Raw genomic sequence first — 21,794 nt, 5'->3', positions numbered from 1 at the left:
TGGAGCTAAGGGGGAGCACTGCTAACCACTGTGCTGCCCTTTGACCACAACTGTGATGACTTGAGTTCCCTCGTTCCGCAAGCTAAAGGTGAGAAGGAAAATGAGAATGCACTGCTGCAGTATGTAGTCATTTTAACAATAATTCTCACATCTACACAGCATCTTTAATGAAACAAACTAATTTCAACACAGACGTGCAGGGAGGTTTCAGTTGGCCAAAAAGCAGAAGTCTAGAGGTGGAGGTTAATTACAGAATCCCTACTGTGTAGAAGGAGACCATTCGGCCCATCGAGCTTGCACTGACAACAATCCCACTCGCATCCTATCCCCGTAACCCCATGTATTTACCCCGCTAGGCCCCCTGAGACTAAGGGGTAATTTAGCATGGCCAATCCACCCATGTCTTTGGGCTGTGGGAGGAAACCGGAGCACCCAGAGGGAACCCAAGCAGACATGGGGAGAACATGCAAACTCCACACAGAGAGTGACCCAAAGCTGGGAATCGAATCTGGGTCCCTGCCACTGTGAGGCAGCAGTGCTAACCACTGCGCTAACATACTTTAGGGAGGGAATTCTCAAGTTTAACCATGTTGAAAAGGGAATTGGCTAAACGCTCGAAGGGAAGTGTAGAAAGAGTATGACAGTGGGATTAATTGAATAGTTCTTTCAGAGAGCTAGGACAGGCACGACGGGCTGAATGGGCTCCACTGTGTTGTACGAATCTAAGAGATTGCTTCAAGTAGAGTCTGGCTCCCAGCTAAGCTGCTCCAGTTATGCAGCAGATAGGAGCAAATCCAGAGCAATAGCACTGGAATAGCGAGGACCACAGTTCCCACAAATCTCAGCTCTACAAACTCTTGACCCTGCTCCCTCTGAAGCCCACAGTGGGACAGCGGTTAGCACTGCTGTCTCACAGTGCCAGGGACCCAGATTCAATTCCCGGCTTGGATCACTGTCTGTGGGGACTTTGTACATTATCCCCGTGTCTGCATGGGTTTTCTCCGGGTGCTCCGGTTTCCTTCCACAGTCCAAAAGACGCGCTGGTTAGAGTGCACTTGCCACAAACCCGAACAGGTGTTCAAGTGTGGCAACTGGGGGATGTTCACAGTAACTTCATTGCAGTATTAATGGAAGCCTACTTTTGACTAATAAAGAAATAAACAAACTTTAAACTTCAATAATCAGTTTCCTTTAGAACAACGCCATGACAGTTGTAGAACAACTTGCATTTATATAACAGCTTCGATCTACTTAAATAGCCCAAGGCACCTTTTCAGGAACATCATCAAATGAAATCTGATGCTGAACCACAGCAGATTTAGGCTGAGATTCCAAAAGCTTGGTCAGAGAGATAGATTTTGTGGAACGACCGACTTATAGCTATACAGTGCGATCAATTTAACAAAGTATGTTAGGGACAAACAGACATATGGAGGGGTTTAGGGAGGAAATCCTGGAGAGTTAAGGTCTAGCCAGCTGAAGGTATGGTGACCAATGGGTGAAATGGGATGCCAAGAGCCCCAAACTGCAGAAGCAGACGGATCGTACAAATCAGCAAAGTGTCACGAATTGAAACAACACTCTCATTTTTCCACCTCCTTTTGCCCCATCATCCAGTTGCAATACAAGCGACTGAAAACATAAAAGATAAGAATACCAGGCCAATTCATCTCGATTACACTTCCTTCCTCTTGACAGCCAAATGCTGGACATCTCAGAAATCACTCAACAGGACACCAACCTGTGATCTTGCTGTGCCTCGTTTGCTTGGGCTGGGAGGAGGCATCTGAGGCAGACTTCCTCTTCCCAGTCCCTGAAGTTCCTTGGCGTGATGGGAGCTGTCTGCGATCCTTCTGACCAGAAGCCCCCTTCGAGTGACTACCTGGGGAGATACGTGAAGGAAATATAACTTGCAAATGCAGAATCGATCAGAAGCAAAACCTTTCAAACTAATTTTCTTTATAACCAATCATTTTTTTTAAATTCATTCCTGGGACTCGACGTCGCGGGCTGGCCAGCCAGTATTTATTGCACGTCCCTAGTTGCCCGAGGGCAGTTGAGAGTCAACCACATTGCTGTGACTCTGGAGTCACATGTAGGCCAGACCGGGTAAGGATGGCAGATTTCCTTCCCTAAAGACAAAGGAATGGGCAACAAATGATGGCCTATTCAATGGCGTTTATGATGCAAGAACATACAAAATGAAAATGCAAATTGTCTGCCTTTCTCCATCCTCCCAATCCATGCGTTAACCCTCTCTTTTTATATTCAAGTTTCCTTGATTCTCACTCTACACCTTTCCCTCATGAGGCAGGTGAGAATTTTCAAAGTCACCTTCACGGAATCACAGAATTCCTAAGTGCAGAAGAACGGGATTCGGCCCATCGAGTCCGCATCAACCAAAATCCCACCCAGGTTCTACCCCTGTAACCCCTCAGTTACCCTGCTGATCCCCCTAGGGTTAATATAACATGGCCAATCCACCTAACCCGCACATCTTTGGATTGAGGGGGGAAACTGGAGCACCCGGAGGAAACTCTCACTGACACGGGCAGAATGAGCAAACTCCGCACAATGACCCAAGTCGAGAATCGAACCCGGGTCCCTGGCGCTGTGAGGCAGCAGTGCTGACCACTGTGCCGACCAGAAGCACATCCCAAAGTGTCCTGCAGCCACAAAGTGCTTTTTAAAGTGTGGTTATTGTTGTAACTCTCCTTCTGGACAATCGGGGAAAATGAACATGTATCCAGCTAATGCACCGTGCTGTGATTTCCCACCTCGTCTCCCCACCCAAAGTCAGAACGTTGCGGGTTCGAATCCTGCTACAGGGACTTGGGCACAAAACATAGGTGGACGCTCAGATGCAGCACTGAGGGAGTGCGGCACTGTCAGAAGTGCTGCCTTTTTTAGATGAGACGTTAAACCAAGGCCCCACACCTGTTGGATTTTATACTGGCTGCCCAACTCAAACGCCCGATAGTTCACCTGTAAGTCCTACAGACGGGGGTCTCCCGCGCTTCCGCTTCTCCTCGGGTTTCCCCGGCTCACTGGAAAGTGGCGAGCTCTTCTGCGACGGAGACTCCGGCGAGCTCTCCGGCTGGGTGGCCGGCTCCTGGGAGGATTCCTGCAAAGTCTTCGGCTCCTCCTGCTGCTGCTGCTTCACCACCTCTTCATCCTCCTCCTCCTCCTTCACCACCTTGGTCTCCGCAACCTGCTCTTCCACAAGGGACGAGGGGGTCCGCTCGCGCACCCTCTCCCTGCGCCTGGCACCGCTGCTGGAACCATTTTCTTTATTCCTCCCACTTGCCAGATTCTGCGAACAAAACAGTGCTTGACTGTGACGCTCCAAACGCAGATACAGGCCCCAGTTTTACCGGCACGTCCACCACAGCTCACAGAACGGCATCCCGCATTGGCCCCGGGAGGGATCTCACGGGCCTCGGGCAGGCGTGCCGGTAAAATTCTGGTTATAGCATCCAGCAGAAGGGCAATGGCTTTGGAATTGGAACATCTTACCACTCAATAGGATTCATATTCAAACTAACGATTCTGAAACACCAGCTCTTTAACTGCTGGGAGACGTCAGCTGACTGTATCTCTTCTGTAGATATTATCTTTCCACTTTGGGCACCCTTAGTTACCCAGCAAGTGTACATGCAAGAACATCACTCCCTGACCCAAGCAGACAGGTGGACTTCCTGCTTTACAGCCTGTTTGCGATGTTTAATAGGAGTGTTTAAAATCACAACGGGCTGAGATAGAACAGGTAAAGAGAAACAGAGGTTGAGAGGTTGGTAATTCAGAGGGCAGCGAGTGTCTGGAACAAGCTGCCAGAAGCAGTAGTAGAGGCAGGTACAATTTTGTCTTTTGGGAAGCGTTTAGACAGTTACATGGGTAAGATGGGTGTAGAGGAATGTGGGCCAAACGTGGGCAATTGGGACTAGCTCAGGGGTTAAGAAGGGCAGCGTGGACAAGTTGGGCCAAAAGGCCTGTTTCAATGCTTCAAACCTCAATGACTATTTGCCCAGGCAGACAGCACAAAGGGTTTTGTGATGGGTTTGATCAATAATAACACAGCTGTGTTTATATATTATTAGAATATCTCAAAACTCTTTTGTCCTCCTCACCTGGGTAAGGACATACCTGCCTCAGAGAGGGTGCAATGAAAGTTCACTAAGTTGATTCCTCGGACAAAAGGATGGTCCTACGAGGAGGCGTCGAGAAAAATGGACGTCTAATCTCTGCGATTTACCAGAATGAGAGGTGGCTTCATTGAAACACAAGGGGTGGAATTTTCCATCCATTCACACTGGTGGGATTTTCCAGTCCCGCCGCAGTGAACGGAGATTTGGCTGAGTGCCAAATTCTCCTTCCTCGCTGGCAGCGGCAGCAGGATGTGAACGGCTGGAGAACTCGGGCCAAGGTCCGAGGGGGGGCAGATGCTGAGAGGCTATTCCCCCTGGCTGTAGTGTATAAAACTAGGGCCCATAATGTCAAGAGGTGGCACAGTGGTTAGCACTGCTGCCTCTCAGCGCCAGGGACCTGGGTTCAATTTCCAGTTTGGGTCACTGTCTGTGTAGAGTCTGCACATTCTCCCCATGTCTGCATGGGTTTTCCTCCAGGTGATCCGGTTTCCTCCCACACTCCAAAGATGCGCAGGTTCAGTTGATTGGCCATACTAAAATTGCCCTTAGTGTCCTGGGATTCATAGATTAAGGGCATTAGCGGGGTAAATATGTGGGATTACGGCAGTAAGGCCTGGGTGGGATTGTTGTCACTGCAGATGGGCCTAACGGCCTTCGTCTGCACTGTCGGGATTCTATGAGATGACCGAGTTGAGGAGAAATTTCTTCACTCAGAACGTTGTGAATCTTTGTAATTCTCAACTTCCAAGGATGGTGTGCTAGCAATAAGGGACAATGGGATTGTGTGGGAGCGTGCAGTTGATGCAGTCAATCAGCCATGACCTGAATAAATGGCGTGGTAGGCCCAAAGGCCTACAAGGCCTATTCCTGCTCCTTATGCTCCTCAGTAATGTGATTCACACAATGAATTGCTAATGGGGTGCAGTAACTGTTATTGCTTAGGCAAAGGTCACTGAGCCTTACCTTCTCCCTTGAGCTCTTTGGAACAGATTTGACATGGATTTTCTTCACAGTTTGAACGACTCCATCGTAGAATTCCACCGTGTAAGAAGCTTAAACGGAGAAGGCAGACAGGCAGTCTCAGTCGCGCGAGGCCACACGGCTTCAATATGTTACAGGTGGTAATCATGACTAATAATAACATAAAAGACCATTTCCTCTCTCGGTCAAACTCCTGTGTCATCTGCCTAAACCTCACCCAGCATTAAATAAACAAACATTCTCGTGTTACAAGGGGAACTATTTCCACCCGCTCCAATAATCTGACCTGGATCCAACCTGGTGGAAATTTTGGGCCAAGGGCATTGTGGGCTCGAGGGATGGAGAAAAGAGCCTTTGCCTTTTCCTAACCTGGGCTGAGAAGATAAAAGAAATCTTCACAGCGGAAGAAGAAAAATCATTATAAATCACGGGTGGGGGAGGGGGGGGGGCACGGTGGCACAGTGGTTAGCACTGCTGCCTCACAGCGCCAGGGACCCGGGTTCGATTCCCAGCTTGGGTCACTGTCTGTGTGAAGTTTGCACATTATCCCCGTGTCTGCGTGGGTTTCCTCTGGGTGCTCTGGTCTCCTCCCACAGTCCAAAAGACGTGCTGGTTAGATACATTGGCCGTGCTAAATTCTCCCTCAGCGTACCCGAACAGGCGCCGGAGTGGGGCGAGTAAGGGACTTTCACAGTAACTTCCCTGCAGTGTTAATGTAAGCCCCCTTGTGAGACTAATATATAAACTTCACAGGGGTGGGGAACTCGAGGGGAACATGTACATTTCATGTCTCACCCTCTCCTTTCTCTACTCCTCTGACTTTATACTCCTTCCCCCTCTCTCTCACCCCTTGTCTCCCCTGTCCCCAAGTTTGCTTCCAAAAAGCAGGCGTTACGCTTTCAAAAACAATGCCTTTCTAAAAATGCACCCCTCTTCTGCCCTCCCAAACCCAAGGCCACTGCCGTCTCCCCCCCACCCCGCAAAAAATTAAAGCTCAAGTCTGTTCTTTACAGATTCCAAACCCATGCTGAGTCACCACACTCAAGGTCACTTACCATCCTTGTTGACCGATATAACCTTGGCTGGGTAGAAGCGACAGTCAGACCAGCAGGCTAACACCTGTTCACCGCAGTGGAACTCCTAAATATCAGACACAGCAAGACACAAGAGGAGGTTATCTAAGGTGCCAACTTACTTCCAACCAGTAGCACGTGTACTAAAATTCTATGTTTCAAACAGCAACACCGCATCGTGGGTGGCACAGTGGTTAGCCTCACGGTGCCAGGGACCCAGGTTCGATTCTGGGTCACTGTCTGTGTGGAGTTTGCACATTCTCCACCTCCCCCCCGCAATGTCTGGGTGGGTTTCCTCCGGTTTTTCCTCCCACAGTCCAAAGATGTGCGGGTTAGATGGATTGGCCGTGCTAAATTGCCCATTGGTGTCTGGGGAACTAGCTAGGGTAAACACATGGGGTTACAGGGACAGGGCCTGGGTGGGATTGTGGTCGGTGCAGAGTCGATGGGCTAAATGGCCTCCTTCTGTGCTGTAGGGATTCAATGATTCTAGCACGTCGGGTGCAGGTTTTCACACCTACGATCCTGCGCTAACGCTGCTGCTTTTTTTTCAAAAAGTAGAAATTTTGCTAAAGCCACGAGAGCCACGTTTGTTGGTTTCGTTGTAACACTACTATTCCCAGCCACAATGAAACTGGTTAATTGCCCTGTCGATGGGAGACTGCACTGTTGTCAATGGCGGCTCAGAGTTTGACTGTTGAGAAAGGACTTGCTGACAGGTGTCAGAATGGTTTTGTCCAGCTAGTTTCACAATTAGTGCTCCCCGAGCTGCTGCGTACAAAAACAGAAGTCCGTTCAGGATCGGGGACAGGATAGAGAAGAGCGATGCCCGAGTGGTATTATCGCTGGACTATTAACCCAGAAACTCAACTTGTGTTCTGGGGACCCGGGTTCAAATCCTGCCGTGGCAGACGATGGAATGTGAATTCAATAGAAAATATCTGGAATTAGCAATCTACTGAGCTACATTGCTACAATGGGTACAGAAGGATATGGGCCAAACGCAGGCAACTGGGAGTAGTTTAGTGGTTTTAAGAAAAAAAGGACAGCATGGACAAGTTGGGCTGAAGGGCCTGTTTCCACGCTGTAAACCTCTACGACTTTACTAATGACTATGAAATCACTGTCAATTGTCGGAAAAACCCATCAGAATCACTAATGTCCTTTAGGGAAGGAAATCTGCCGTCTTTACCTGGTCTGGCCTACATGTGACTCCAGAGTCACAGCAATGTGGTTGACTCTCAATTGCCCTCTGAAATGGCTTAGCAAGCCATCCAGTTCAAGGGGCAATTAGGGATGGGCAATAAATGCTGGCGTTATGGTAGCAGCGTGGGGTGGCATGGGGATGAATTAGCTTCACTGCCCACTTAGCTAATAGGCAGACCATGGTGCCTGAAGGCTTCCAATGGGGGCCTCAGGAGTGGAAGGGATTGTGGGGTCTCGGTCGCTGGGAGGCACAGCCATCAATGACGATGTGAAGCAGGGTACTGGGGGGGGGGGTGGTTTGCTGTGGCAGTGGCGCGGGCGGTTAGGGTCTCCAGGGTCAGAGAAACAGAAGATTGGGGAACACTGTTGGAAGAGAGGGAGCTGTGAAACTGAGAGATTGCAGAGACAGGAAAGATATGAAACAGCACGGTAGCACAGTGGTTAGCACTGCTGCTTCATAGCGCCAGTGACCTGGGTTCGATTCCCGGCTTGGGTCACTGTCTGTGTGGAGATTGCACATTCTCCTCGTGTCTGCATGGGTTTCCTCCGGGTGCTCCGGTTTCCTCCCACAGTTCAAAGATGCACACGTTACGTTGATTAGCCATGATAAATTGCCCCTTAGTGTCCTGAGATGCATAGGTTAGAAGGATTATTGGGTAAAGTATGTAGGGATAGGGGGGTAGGGCCCGGGCGGAATGGTGGTTGCTGCAGACTCGATGGGCTGAATGGCCTCTTCCTGTACTGTACGATTGCCATGATTTCTATGGAACCAAAAGAGAAAACGCTGGAAAACCTCAGCAGGTCTGGCTGAATCTATGAGGAGAGAAAAGAGCTGGCGTTTCGAGTCCAGATGACCCTTTGTCACCTGTTTATCTTGGGAACGATGTGAGGCAATTTAACCTCGACACGTTTAGGAGTTGAAATCTCAATTACAGCCTCTCCAACAGCAGGAAATTAAATGCCCCCCCCGTACATCTGTCAGTATGAAAGAAAGGGAACTCTTTATCAAAGTGTTTACAACACTGAGCACTGAAGTGAAATTATTCTCGCCCCAGAGACATTACATTCTCTGCCCGTTTCACATCTCAGTTTGGATTCTGCTGCCTCACTTGAAGATCTTAAAACTAAATCCACCAGGAAAAGCTGTTAAAGACGTCAACAATACACGGACATCAGTTTTTCAAACAAAAAAGGCAAAGATATTATTCAATATCTCGCCGTCTCTGTTCAAGAAGTGTCAAAATCCAGGGGGACACTAGCAAAAAAAAATTTTCTTTTTTTAAAGAAAAGCAGCGAGTTACGTTCTGACCACCACTCGGAAGCAGAGTTACTAATAACTGGCAAAAGGGAATTCAATAATTACTCACTTTTTTTTATAAAAAAAGAGTTCTGTAATTGGGAGAGAGTGGTGGTGGGGGCAGAGATTGGGATTAGTCGGACAGCTCTGTCAAAGAGCCGGCAGGGGTAAGATGACTGAATGGCCTCCTTACGGCTCTCACGGCTGTGAACTGAGCTGCACTCACAGCGAGAGGGAGGTTCGAAAATTTCCTCCGTGTTTGGTCAATACCATGAACCCCCCCCCTTCCCCACCAAACCACTGCCCCCCTCCCCCCCCAAAAAACTTCGGGGAACCGTGTTCAGGGTTTTGCTGCTCACCACCACCGACCCCTGCACCACACACACCTCTCCCCCCCCCACCCCCCACCCCCCCCCCCCCCCCCCCCCGCACCACACACACCTCTCCCCCCCCCCACCCCCCACCTCCCCCCCCCCCCCCCCCCCATGCACCCCCCCGGGTATTCTCCTCACCACAGTTGGCTCATCCAGCTTCGCCCCTTCCTTCCGAAGCAGGGGCCTCTCTAAAGGCCGCAGGTAGACGCTGTCCCAGCTGAACCACTCGTCGTAGCGGTGATTCCAGCGCTTGAAGTGGATCAGTACCTTTCCCTCCTCGTAGTCGATCTTCTCTATGTGCGCCGTGTACCTGTCGGAAACACAGAGGCGGGCTGAGGAACCCCCAGGACAACGCCAGCCCCCGCTCGCGGTTCTGCCACGTGGCAAAACGCTCCCCAAGTCGCCTCGGTGATTCAGACCGGCGTCGGGAAGCAGGCGGTGACGCGTAACCATCGGCCAGGGTGGGTGGGTGGGTGAGGGGGTGGCTGCACCGAGTACGGTGAACGGCCTATCCAGGCATTAATAGCCTCCCCGCGGACGGTGTAGACCTGCGGCACACCGCGATCAGGCAGCCTCCTCCTGCCCTCCTCCGTCCTGCAGAATCAGTCACATTTTTAACACCTTCTTAAATATACAGGAGCAGAATTAGGCCATTCGGCCCATCGAGTCTGCTCTGCCATTTGATCGTGGCTAGTACGCTCCTGATCCCCATTTTCCTGCCTTCTCCCCATAACCCTGCGACCCATTACCAACTAAAAATCAGTCTAACTCCTCCTTAAATGTACTCACTGTCCCAGCATCCACTCGACTTTGGGGTAACGATTCACAACTCTTTGGGGGAAGTAGTTTCTCCTCAACTCTGTTTTAAATTTGCTACCCTTTATCTATGACCTCTCGTCCTAGGATGCCCCACAGGAGGAAGCGTCCGCTCCACGCCTACTTTCTCCAAAGCCTTTTATCATCTTGTATACCTCCATTTCACCTCCTCTCATTCCAAATTCCTCTTGGCAGCACCTACCATTTCTTCAGCCTGTCGCGTGCTTCAAGTCGAGCGCCCACCTCGAACGTAATACCGCGTCTGCTCGGAGGTTTCCTGGACATCTTCAACACACTTCAGTCTCTGTGCAGAACGGTACAAACAGATTACGTAAATTCCCGACAAAGGCATCAAGCGCTGTTGGAGACACAAGGCACCAATGTACGTACCACAGGGAGCGATTCGGCCAATACTAAAAGCGAGCCTCAATCAAAAGCAGGCGGGAGAGTGGAAAATGGTGGAAGGATTAGATTGTGACAGGTGGAGGGGACTCACGTGGATCCATCGAACCGTGGAACCCCGACAGTGCAGAAAGAGGCCATCCGGCCCATTCAGTCTGTACCAATCTCTGAAAGATGATCTCACCTTGGCCCCCTCCTCCACCCTGTCCCCATAACCCCCCCCCTGCGCATTGACCACAGCTCATCCACATAACCTACACTCTCCCCAGACATTCTCTCTTCCATCGAGAAAAAGATACAAAAGCCTGCGATCACAAACCAACTACGTTGTCCAATCACAGCCCCCCCCACCCCTACAGTATAAATCTCTTCCGATTTTCCTCTGCACTTAGCTCTGACTCAGAATGTTCGCTCTATTCTCTCTCCACAGATGCCGTCACATCTGCTGAGGTTTTCCAGCGTTTTCTGTTTTTGTTTCGGATTCCAGCATCCGCAGTAATTTACTTTTATCTTACCATCTGCCTTCTTTACTGCCCGCTGTACCTGCAAGCTCACAGTCAGCGACTAATGCAGGGGGGCAGCAAGGTTTCACCGAGTAGCCACCTCACTCAATTTACACCCATTCAAATAACAAAATCTTCCTATCGTTGCTACCAAAGTGGATAACATTACGTTTATCCACATTATATTGCATCTGCTGTGCATATGCCCACACACTCAGCCTGTCCAAATCACGCTAAAACATCTCTGTATCCTCCTCAGAGCTCACCCTCCCCTCAACTTTGTATCATTTGTAAATTTGGAGACAATACATGTAGTTCCCTTGTCCAAATCATCAACAGTTGGGGCCCTAGTACCCCACTAGTCACTGCCTATAAATCAGAAGATGACCCATTTATTCCAACTCTGCTTCCTGCCTGTTAATCAGCTTTCTATCTGTCTCAAGACATTACCTGCAATCCTGTGTGCTCTAACTCCCCAGCCCTCCCCGGTCAATTAGTCCATCGCTGCTGAAGCATTTCACAACGTGGGTTACAGCACCCTCTAGTGCTCAAAGGTTCAGATGCGATTTATAAATCGACGCCAATCATTACTTTAAACATGCTTTAGCACAGCTTTGCCCAACTTAAAGTTAAAAGTTTATTTATTCGTCACAAGTAAGGCTCGTATTAACACTGCAATGAAGTTACTGTGAAATTCCCCCAGTCGGTACAGTCCGGCATCTGTTTGGGCCAACGCACCTAACCAGCACGTCTTTCAGACTGTGGGGGGAAACCGGAGCACCCGGAGGGAACCCACGCAGACACGTTCAGACCCCACACAGACAGTGACCCAAGCTGGGAATCGAACCCGGGTCCCTGGCGTGCGAGGCAGCAGTGCTAACCACTGTGCCACCCGTGTGATTTCTAATAAATAAAAAAAAAATTTAAATAACCAAGCGTGTGGACTCACTTCTCTGGCCAGCTTTCACGGGCTGCTACTGTAATGTCAGAGCAGGTAACCAGCAGAGAGTCACTCACCCCGCGCTGCCAGTTACAGAGAACGGAGCAACAGATAGAGACAGGCAAATGATAACAGCAGCAGTCAGAGGGCAAGTAACGTGCCTGGTGCCAATAAGAGACTGAAAAGATATGCATTATCAGCCAGTTTGCTGCCTTCCAAAGACTTCCACCGTATCTACTGAGCAGTACAATTTATCAGCTGCATTCTTGGAATGAAATCTCAAGCCAGCTACGAGCGAGCTACAGTAAAACCACCCCGAGCACAGTGCACGTGAAGAAGGAAACCTACTCACAATATCCTGCAATGGAAGAATACTGACCGATCGAAAGCTTCTTTTCCCTCACTCGCTGGTCCCCTCCCACTCTGAATGCAAACAGCCTCACTCCAAGACCGCAAGAAAATACAAAAAGGTCACGAATGTAGCCCAATCCATCACACAAACCAGCTTCCCATCCACTGACTCTGCCTACACTTCCCACTGCCTTGGCAAAGCAGCCGGCATAATCAAGGACCCCACGCACTCCTGACATTCTCTCTTCCACCTTCTTCCATCGGGAAAAAGGTACAAAAGTTTGACGTCGTGTACCAACCGACTCAAAAACAGCTCCTTCCCTGCTGCCATCCGACCTTTGAATGGATCTACCACACATTAAAAGCTGATCCTTCTCTACACCCTACCTACGTCTGTAACACTACATTCTGCATGCTCTCTTTTCCTTCTCTATGAACGGTATGCTTTGTCTGTCTAGCGCGCAAGAAAAAATACTTTTCACTGTATATTAATGCGTGACAATAACAAAACAAATCAAATTCAATTTCAAATCCTTCATCTAACCTCCCTCCTCCTGAGGGTGGGTGATCCAGAATCACAGAGTGTGAGAACACAGGCGAATCGCAACAGTGCAGAAACAGTCCATCAAGTCCTCACCAATTCTCCAAAAGCATCCCACCCAGGCCTTGTCCCCATAGCCCTATGTCTTTTTCCGCTAACCTCCCCATCTTGGGACACTAAGAGGCAATTTAGCATGGCCAATCCACCCAACCAGCACGTCTTCTGGACTGTGGGAGGAAACTGGAGCACCCAGAGGAAAACCCAGGCAGACACAGGGAGAACACGCAGACAGCGACCCCAATGCTGGAACTGAACCCACGGCTCTGATGCTGTGAGGCAGCAGTGCTAACCACTGCGCCACCCAGGCAGGAGGCTTTGCATTGGCTGGGAATCGAACCCAGGCCTCCTGTGGGGGAGGCGAGAATTCTACCACAGGGGACGGGGTCAGAACCTCAATTCCCAGCTTCAGTTTAATCCTTTCCAAATTGGTGACAGAGCTGTATCCAGGCTCACATAGTTCAAAACACTCTCTCAGGACAACTATCAGCTTGCCAAAGGCAAACGATAACACTGAGCGCTGGGTATATATCAAGCCCCCTGACAAAGCATAAACTTTTTCACAAGGGCACCACTACTCCTGGGCTAACATCCCGATTGTAATCCGCTTGGAGACCAGGAAAAGATCAAATCGTTAGTGGTTACCAACTGTTCATGGTTTGCATCACGTCACTGATTCCCATGATTAGATAAGTTTCCCGGAATCCTTATCCTAAATCTGCTCGTCATTCTGTGGGAAGCAGCTACAAGCATCAGTTCCATAAACTGTACTTCCCATTTCAATAATCCTACTGGCCAGGCTCTCTCAGAAGCAAACTCACTCCTGGGAGTCCACCCACTTTGTTGCAAAAGATAACGACCGTTTACTGCACCCTCAACATTCATACAATCATCAAATCCCACAGTGTAGAAGGAGGCCATTCAGCCCATCGGGTCTGCACCGACCACAATCCCACTCAGCCCCTATCCCCATAACCCCACGTATTTACCCTAGGTAGTCCCCTGACACCAAGTAGCAATTTTGCCAATTAACCTAACCAGCACACCTTCCAGACTGTGGGGGGGAAACTGGAGCACCCGGAAAAACCCACGCAGACACGGGGAGAACATGCAAACTCCACGCAGTAACCCAAGCTGGGAATCGAACCCAGATTCCTGGCGCTGAGAGACAGCAGTGCCATTCATGCCAAGGAAACAAAGGAATGTAGATGGGAAGCGCATATTCCAGTGCTGAGGAATAAAGTAAACGACAAGGAAGGAAACGTAGTCCACTGACATGTTTTACTTGCATCAAATATTGTCATCCCTGGCTCTATTACTCCCACAGCAATGTGGTCAAACCTCAACTGTCCTCGGGCAACTCAGGCTGGGCAATAAATGCTGGCCCTGTGCTGACTCTCGCTCACCTGTCGCGCCCGTGCTCACTGCCCTGCATTGATTTCCAGTCTAACGATCCTAAACTTCTCAGCCTCATCTTCAAACCTCTCCTTTGTCTCATCTTTGCCCTTTCTCTGTAATCTCCTCTGCCCTCCGTGCCGTCTTCCCAGGGGCTCTGCATTCCTCCAATTCTGGCCTCTTGTACCGTCCCCATTTCTGTCACCAAACGTCCAGTCCCAAAGCTCTGGAATTCCCTCATCTTCCCTCCCCTCACTCACACAGGGTTAATTCCTAACATTCCCTTCTTTGACGCAATGTCAAGGGTTGTCTAAAGTGTCCCCGTGAAGTGCCTTTTGATCTTGTAACTACGGTAAAGGCACTGCACAAATTCAACATATTGTTGCTCAGTGACTGCAACCCACACGGCCGAGATCCAAGAGATAACTTGAAGCATTCCAGAATCAACTGACGGACTTCGTCACACGGTGCTAAATAAAATAGCTGCTGAAACGGAGATGCCCTGGTTTCATTTTTCCAAAATTCCCTGGATTCGGGAAAAGCCCCATCGGATTGGAAAATAACAAATGCAACTCCTCTCTTTCATAAAAGGACAGAAAGAAAGAAACTACAGGCCAGTTAGCCAACGCCTGTCATGAAGGAAATGCTGGAATTGATTATTAAGGTCATAGCTAGTCCCAATTGCCTGCGTTTGGCCCACATCCCTCTATACCCATCTTATCCATAGAACTGTCTAAATGCTCTTTAAAAGATAAAACTGTGCCCCCTCTGCTACTACCTCTGGCAGCTCATTCCAGACACATCACCCTCTGTGTGAAAAAAATGCCCCCGGGCCCTTTCGTATCTCTCTCCTCTCACCCTAAACCCATGCCCTCTAGTTTTAGGCTCCCCTACCTTTGGGAAAAGATATTGACCATCTAGCTGATCTACGCCCCTCATTATTTTATAAATCTCTAAATGATCACCTTGAAACTTCCTACGCTCCATAGAAAGAAGTGCCAGTCTATCCAGTTTCTCCTTATAACTCAAACAACCAAGTCTCATTGGCATCCTAGAAAGTCTTTTCTGCACTCATTCTGGTTTAATAATATCCTTTCTATAATAGGATGACCAGAATTTGTACAGTGTACAAGTGTGGCCTCTCCAATGTCTTGTACAACTTCAACAAGACATTCCAACTCCTGTGTCCAATGTTCTGACCAATGAAACCAAGCATGCCAAATGCCTTCTTCACCACTCTGTCCAACTGTGACTCCACTTTCAAGGAGCTATGAATCTGTATCCCTAGATCTCTTTTTCTGTAACTCTTCCCAACACCTTACCATTAACCGAGTAAGTCCTAACCTGGTTTGATCGACCAAAATGCACCACCTCACATTTATCTAAATTAAACTCCATCTGCCATTTGTCAGCCCACTGGCCCAATTTGTCAAGATCCCGTTGCAATCCTAGATAACCTTTTTCACGGTCCACCGTGCCACCAACCTTGGTGTCATCTGCAAACTTACTAACCACGCCTACTAAATTCTGACTAATGTAAATGACAAACAGTGGACCCAACACCAATCCCTGAGGCACACCACTGGTCACAGGCCTCCAGGTTGAAAAGCAACCCTCTACAACCACCCTCTGTCTTCTGTCATCAAGCCAATTTTGTTTCCATTTGGCTACCTCACCCTGGGTCCCATAAGATTTAACTTTATGCAACAACCTAACATGTAGTACCTTGTCAAAGGCCCTGCTAAAGTCCATGTAGACAGCTTCAACTGCACTGCCCTTATCTACCTTCTTGGTTACCCCTTCAAAAAATTCAACCAGATTTGTGAGACATGATTTTCCATTCACAAAGCCATGCTGCCTGTCCCTAATCAGTCTTTGCATCTATAAGAGGCTGTATATCCTGTCTCTCAAAATACCTAACAACTTACCCACTACAGACGTGAGGCTCACCAGCCTGCAGTTCCCAGGCTTTTCCCTACGGCCCATTCTTCAACAAAGGCATAACGTTTGCCACTCTCCAATCTTCAGGTACCTCACCTGTGACTAACGATGATTCAAATACCCCTGCTAGGGGACGCATAATTTCCTCTCTAGCCTCCGAAAGTGTCCTGCGATACACTTCATCAGCTCCCAGGGATTTATTTACCTTGATGTGCTTTAAGACTTCCAGCACCTCCTCTGTTATATGTACACTCCTCAAGACATCACTATTTATTTCCCCAAGTTCCCTAACATCCATGCTTTTCTCAACAGTGAATACAGATGAGAAATATTCATTTAGGAACTCACTCACACCTTGTGGATCTGTACATAAATATCTCAAAGAAGGAATTAGCAAATACTTGGAAGAAAGATTTGCATACCCGCTACGACTCTCACCAACATTTACAGATGCATAGAACCATAGAAAGCATCCTTTCCAGATGTATCACAGCTTGGTATGGCTCCTGCTCCGACCAAGACTGCAAGAAACAAGGGTTGCGAACGTAGCCCAGTCCATCACTCAAACCAGTCTCCCATCCATTGACTCTGTCTACACTTAGAACATAAGAACATAAGAAATAGGAGCAGGAGTAGGCCAACTAGCCCTTCGAGCCTGCCCCGCCATTCAATAAGATCATGGCTGATCTGTCGTGGCTCAGTTCCACATTCCCGCCCTCTTCCCATTGTCTCAGCAAAACAGCCAGTATAATTAAGGACCTCACGCAACCTGAACACACACTCTTCCACTTTCTTCCGTCGGGAAAAAATACAAAAGCCTGAGGTCATGTACCAACCCACTCAAGAACAGCTTCTTCCCTGCTGCTGTCAGAATTCTGAATGGACCTAACATTAAGTTGATCTTTGTTTACACCCTAGCTATGACTGTAACACTACATTCTGCGCTCTCGCCTTTCCTTCGGTATGCTTTGCCTGTATAGCGCACAAGAAACAATACGTTTCACTGTATACTAATACATGCGACAATAATAAATCAAATCAAATACAGCTCTCCAGTTCACACTGCACAGAGAATAGACAATTGCAATAGGGATCTGGCTCCACAATTGTATCATGTGGTGTGTTTTACCACTGAGCACTCGGGTGTCACTCTGCCCCTTTTTGAGGTCTCTTCAGACCTCCAGGTATCTCATAGCTGAAAGAGTAAATGAAGAAGCTTGTTATTGGACTGGCAATCGAGCAGCGTGTCCAGGCTTGGCCATATTCCCAGGGGAGAGTATTAGGCAGTGATCACTGAGTGAAGACTGCAGCTGATCTTAGCTTTGATTTATTATTGTCACATGTAAGAAACATTACTTTTCACTGTTAATACGTGTTATACAAAATATACCGTTCACACAGAAGGAAAGGCTGTAGTCACAGCTAGGGTGTGGAGAAAGATCAACTTAATGTGAGGTAGGTCCATTCAAAAGTCTGACAGCAGCAGGGAAGAAGCTGTCCTTGAGTCAATTGATACGTGACCTCAGACTTTCGTATCTTTTTCCCAATAGAAGGTGGTGGAAGAGAGAATGACCAGGGTGCACGGGATTCTTTATTATGCTGGCTGCTTTTCCAAGGCAGCGGGAAGTGTAGGCTTGGTCAATGGATGGGAGGCTGGATCACACGATGGGCAGGGCTTCAGTCACTCAACACAATCATCCATTCTACTTTTCCACATTTTTCCTGTTCAACACATGTCCTGACAGCACTCACTGACCCACTCCCAGCTAAGCAACTGAGCAGGAACAATGGTTATAACAGCACTCTCCACCATTGCCCTGACAAATCCAATGACAATCTCCAAAGACATGTAATGGTAACACATTGACAGAGCAGCAAGATTAGAACTCAAGGCCCCAGTCAGGACTAACAAGATGGTGAGGGATTGGGATAGCACAGACCAGGTTCCTCAAAGCCCACGAGCAATTCCATCAGCGGGGGTTTCACAAGATCTTCCAAAGAGAGATGGCCCAATAGCAGCCCCCTCTCTCCAAGATAGCCAGTGCTGAAAGCCAGCGCCACAGGCTGGGTCATGCTGTTCTGTACGCATGGCACCAGATTCCCCAGGCAACTGCTCTACTCAGAGCTTGGTTATGGCAGGGCATTCCCAGGCAGACATCAGGAACGCTTTTGAGGAACATCCTTAACGAATCCCTGATGGAGGTCAACGATACTGGCCGACTCACTGGGTTTTCCGGCTTCTGACTGACCAAAATGGTGATGGTTTATTCGGGAAGGCACCGAACACATGGAGTGAGGTCATCAGAAGAACAAAACGGTAAAGCTGAGACACCAGAGTCCAAACACTTGACCTGTTCCCAACGCCAACTTCCCCGCATGTGGCAGAGTCCACACCTTGGCTCACCGGGCATTTCAGAATCAATCTTGTCACCCTCGAATGCAATACACTGACACCAGAGAGATTGCAGTGATTCACAGGGTTAGATCACCACCACCTTCACAAGGGCAAGTGTGGATTTGATTTGTGTTATTGTCACATGCATTAGTACACAGTGAAAAGTGTCATTTCTTGCACACTATACAGACAAAACATACCGTTCATAGAGAAGGAAACGAGAGGGTTCAGAATGTAGTGTTACACTCATAGCTAGGGTATAATGAAAGATCAACTCAGTGCGAGGTAGGTGCATTCAAAAGCCTGATGGCAGCAGGGAAGAAGCCGTTCTCGAGTCGGTTGGTACATGGATAACAAACACTGGCGTAGCCAGCGACGCTCACATCTCAACACAATAAAACAAAGATATTTTTTAAAATCGCACCAAATCCCACAGACAGAGAAAGTCAACTCAAGACTGCTTTCTCACAACTCTTGCCTTCAGTTAGAGGGAGAGTCTCTATCCACCTGAACTCCACAATCTGAAAGGCCATGGAAGGACTGCAGAATGCAGAAGAAAGGGAACTGCTCTAAAACTGACCTCTCTGTATATTGAAGAAACAAGCCTTTGACCAGTCCTGAAGAAACAAGCAGCAGGAGGAAGGGGGTGAAGAGAATCTCAGAATGATACAACACAGAAAGGCCATTCGGCCCATTATGGCTGTAACAGCAGTTTCACAGAGCTGTCCAATTAGCCCCACTCCCCTGCAAATATCTCCCCATTTATCCAAATCCCTTTTTGGAAGCAATGAGAGCAAACATTTTTTTCTCCACTGTGAATAAAACCCAAAGTTTAAAGTTCATTTATCAGTGTCACAGGTAGGCTGACATTAACACTGCAATGAAGTTACTGTGAAAATCCCCTAGTCGCCACACTCCGGCACCTGTTCGGATACACCAAGGGAGGAATTTAGCACGGCCAATGCACCTAACCAGCACGTCTACCGGACTGTGGGAGGAAACCAGAGCACCCGGAGGAAACCCACGCAGGCACGGGGAGAACGTGAAGACTCCACACAGACAGTGACCCAAGCCGGGAATCGAGCCCGGGTCCCTGGCGCTGCGAAGCAGCAGTGCTAACCACTGTGCCACCTTAAAAGAAATACATTTATGATAAGAAACATATTCCACATTCTTGACGAAAGATGTCAACGGCCTTGGTAAGGGCACAGCAGGGATTTCTGAGCCACAGTTATGGGAAGGGCTGGAGCGGCTGAGGCTGTTTTCCAAGGAGTTGTGGGGGGGGCGGGGTTAGGTGAAGCTTTCGTAGATGCGTTCAAAATCGGGAATTGTTTTGACAGTGAGGAGAAACTATTCAAAAAGTGACAGAAGAGCCAGTAACCAGAGGACAGCGATATAGAGAGACCGGTGACAACAGCAAAGGAAGTGACGAGGCAAGTTGTTTTTTTTTAAGCACAGAGAGTTGGGATGATTTGGAACTCACTGCCGGACAGCACGGTGAAAGCTGAATCACTCAGACTGTTCAGGAGGGAATTGGATAAATACTCAAACATAAATAAATACCTGAAGGGAAAACTAGTTAGCGTGGCATAGGGGAAGTGTGGGTGCCGGGGAAGAGGCGGGACGGGATGGTTATAAAACTGGATAAACATTTGGATAAGCAGGGGGACGGGGGTGGGAGAGACAGAGAACTGGATAAATACTTCGGAAGGGGTTTGGGGAACTGGATTAACAATTAAAAAAAGGGAAAATATTTCCAGGATTGTGGGGAAAGAGCTGGCAGCGATGTGATGGGCCAAATGGCCTTGTTGTGTGATGTATCAATATGGCCTGAATGTACAATATGGGGGCAAACGAGAAGATTAGACTAATACTAGAATCCTTTGAAAGGGAGCTAGTTATATCATATTATAGAGTTATATCGTATTATATCGGGGTGGGGGGGCTGGGCGGGCGCTAGGCTGGGAAGAGTGATAATTGCCCCTGGGGGTGGGAAGGAGAGGAGGGAGTGCTTATTACCCTGGACAGGCGGTGACTGCTGACCCCACCTCCCCCACCCAGGGGGTGTCTGCTGAACCCACCTCCCCCCCACCGTGTGGGCTGTCTAGTACCCCCACCCCCCCCAGTGGGGTTGTTACTGCCCCCACCTGCCACCCAGGGGGGTGGTGTCTACAGCCCCCCACCAGGGGGTGGTCTACTGACCCCACCCCCCTCGGGGGTGTCTACTGCCCCCAGGGGGCATGTGGAGTAGTGGTGTCTACTGCCCCCCCGGGTGCAGAAGTAGGTGCCTATTGCCCCCAGTGAGGGGGGGGTAGGTGCCTATTGCCCCCAGTGGGGGGGGGGGGGGAGGAGGAGTAGGTGCCTATGGCCCCCAGTGGGGGGGGGGGGGGGGGGGGAGTAGGTGCCTATGGCCCCCAGTGGGGGGGGGGGAGGAGTAGGTGCCTATGGCCCCCAGTGGGGGGGGGGGGAGGAGTAGGTGCCTATGGCCCCCAGTGGGGGGGGGGGGAGTAGGTGCCTATGGCCCCCAGTGGGGTTGGGGGAGTAGGTGCCTATGGCCCCCAGTGGGGTTGGGGGAGTAGGTGCCTATGGCCCCCAGTGGGGTTGGGGGAGTAGGTGCCTATGGCCCCCAGTGGGGTTGGGGGAGTAGGTGCCTATGGCCCCCAGTGGGGTTGGGGGAGTAGGTGCCTATGGCCCCCAGTGGGGTTGGGGGGGTAGGTGCCTATGGCCCCCAGTGGGGTTGGGGGGGTAGGTGCCTATGGCCCCCAGTGGGGTTGGGGGGGTAGGTGCCTATGGCCCCCAGTGGGGTTGGGGGGGTAGGTGCCTATGGCCCCCAGTGGGGTTGGGGGGGTAGGTGCCTATGGCCCCCAGTGGGGTTGGGGGGGTAGGTGCCTATGGCCCCCAGTGGGGTTGGGGGGGTAGGTGCCTATGGCCCCCAGTGGGGTTGGGGGGGTAGGTGCCTATGGCCCCCAGTGGGGTTGGGGGGGTAGGTGCCTATGGCCCCCAGTGGGGTTGGGGGGGTAGGTGCCTATGGCCCCCAGTGGGGTTGGGGGGGTAGGTGCCTATGGCCCCCAGTGGGGTTGGGGGAGTAGGTGCCTATGGCCCCCAGTGGGGTTGGGGGGGTAGGTGCCTATGGCCCCCAGTGGGGTTGGGGGGGTAGGTGCCTATGGCCCCCAGTGGGGTTGGGGGGGTAGGTGCCTATGGCCCCCAGTGGGGTTGGGGGGGTAGGTGCCTATGGCCCCCAGTGGGGTTGGGGGGGTAGGTGCCTATGGCCCCCAGTGGGGTTGGGGGGGTAGGTGCCTATGGCCCCCAGTGGGGTTGGGGGGGTAGGTGCCTATGGCCCCCAGTGGGGTTGGGGGAGTAGGTGCCTATGGCCCCCA

The 21,794-nt window shown here is 49.9% G+C and overlaps 1 protein-coding gene across 9 annotated transcripts in view; it reads right to left on the bottom strand.

Annotated features, from left to right (window-relative positions):
- The window catches only part of LOC145353820 (PHD finger protein 20-like), a 56,316-nt gene that overhangs the window by 25,286 nt on the left and 9,236 nt on the right, over nucleotides 1–21,794 (bottom strand). For all 9 annotated transcript variants that reach the window (XM_080204655.1, XM_080204654.1, XM_080204657.1 and 6 more), the window contains exons 2-7: nucleotides 10,095–10,196; nucleotides 9,215–9,386; nucleotides 6,182–6,266; nucleotides 5,109–5,197; nucleotides 2,986–3,313; nucleotides 1,742–1,882 (exon numbers count right to left, since the gene is read on the bottom strand). In XM_080204655.1, the coding sequence (XP_080060781.1) occupies nucleotides 1,742–1,882; nucleotides 2,986–3,313; nucleotides 5,109–5,197; nucleotides 6,182–6,266; nucleotides 9,215–9,386; nucleotides 10,095–10,177 (898 nt within the window). In that variant the 5' untranslated portion in view covers nucleotides 10,178–10,196. The remainder of the gene's footprint in view (nucleotides 1–1,741; nucleotides 1,883–2,985; nucleotides 3,314–5,108; nucleotides 5,198–6,181; nucleotides 6,267–9,214; nucleotides 9,387–10,094; nucleotides 10,197–21,794) is intronic.

This window comes from Carcharhinus amblyrhynchos, chromosome 16 (genome assembly GCF_965287045.1).
Source record: "Carcharhinus amblyrhynchos chromosome 16, sCarAmb.v2.hapA, whole genome shotgun sequence".
NCBI lineage: Eukaryota > Metazoa > Chordata > Chondrichthyes > Carcharhiniformes > Carcharhinidae > Carcharhinus > Carcharhinus amblyrhynchos.
This window is presented reverse-complemented; position numbering and strand designations above follow the sequence as displayed.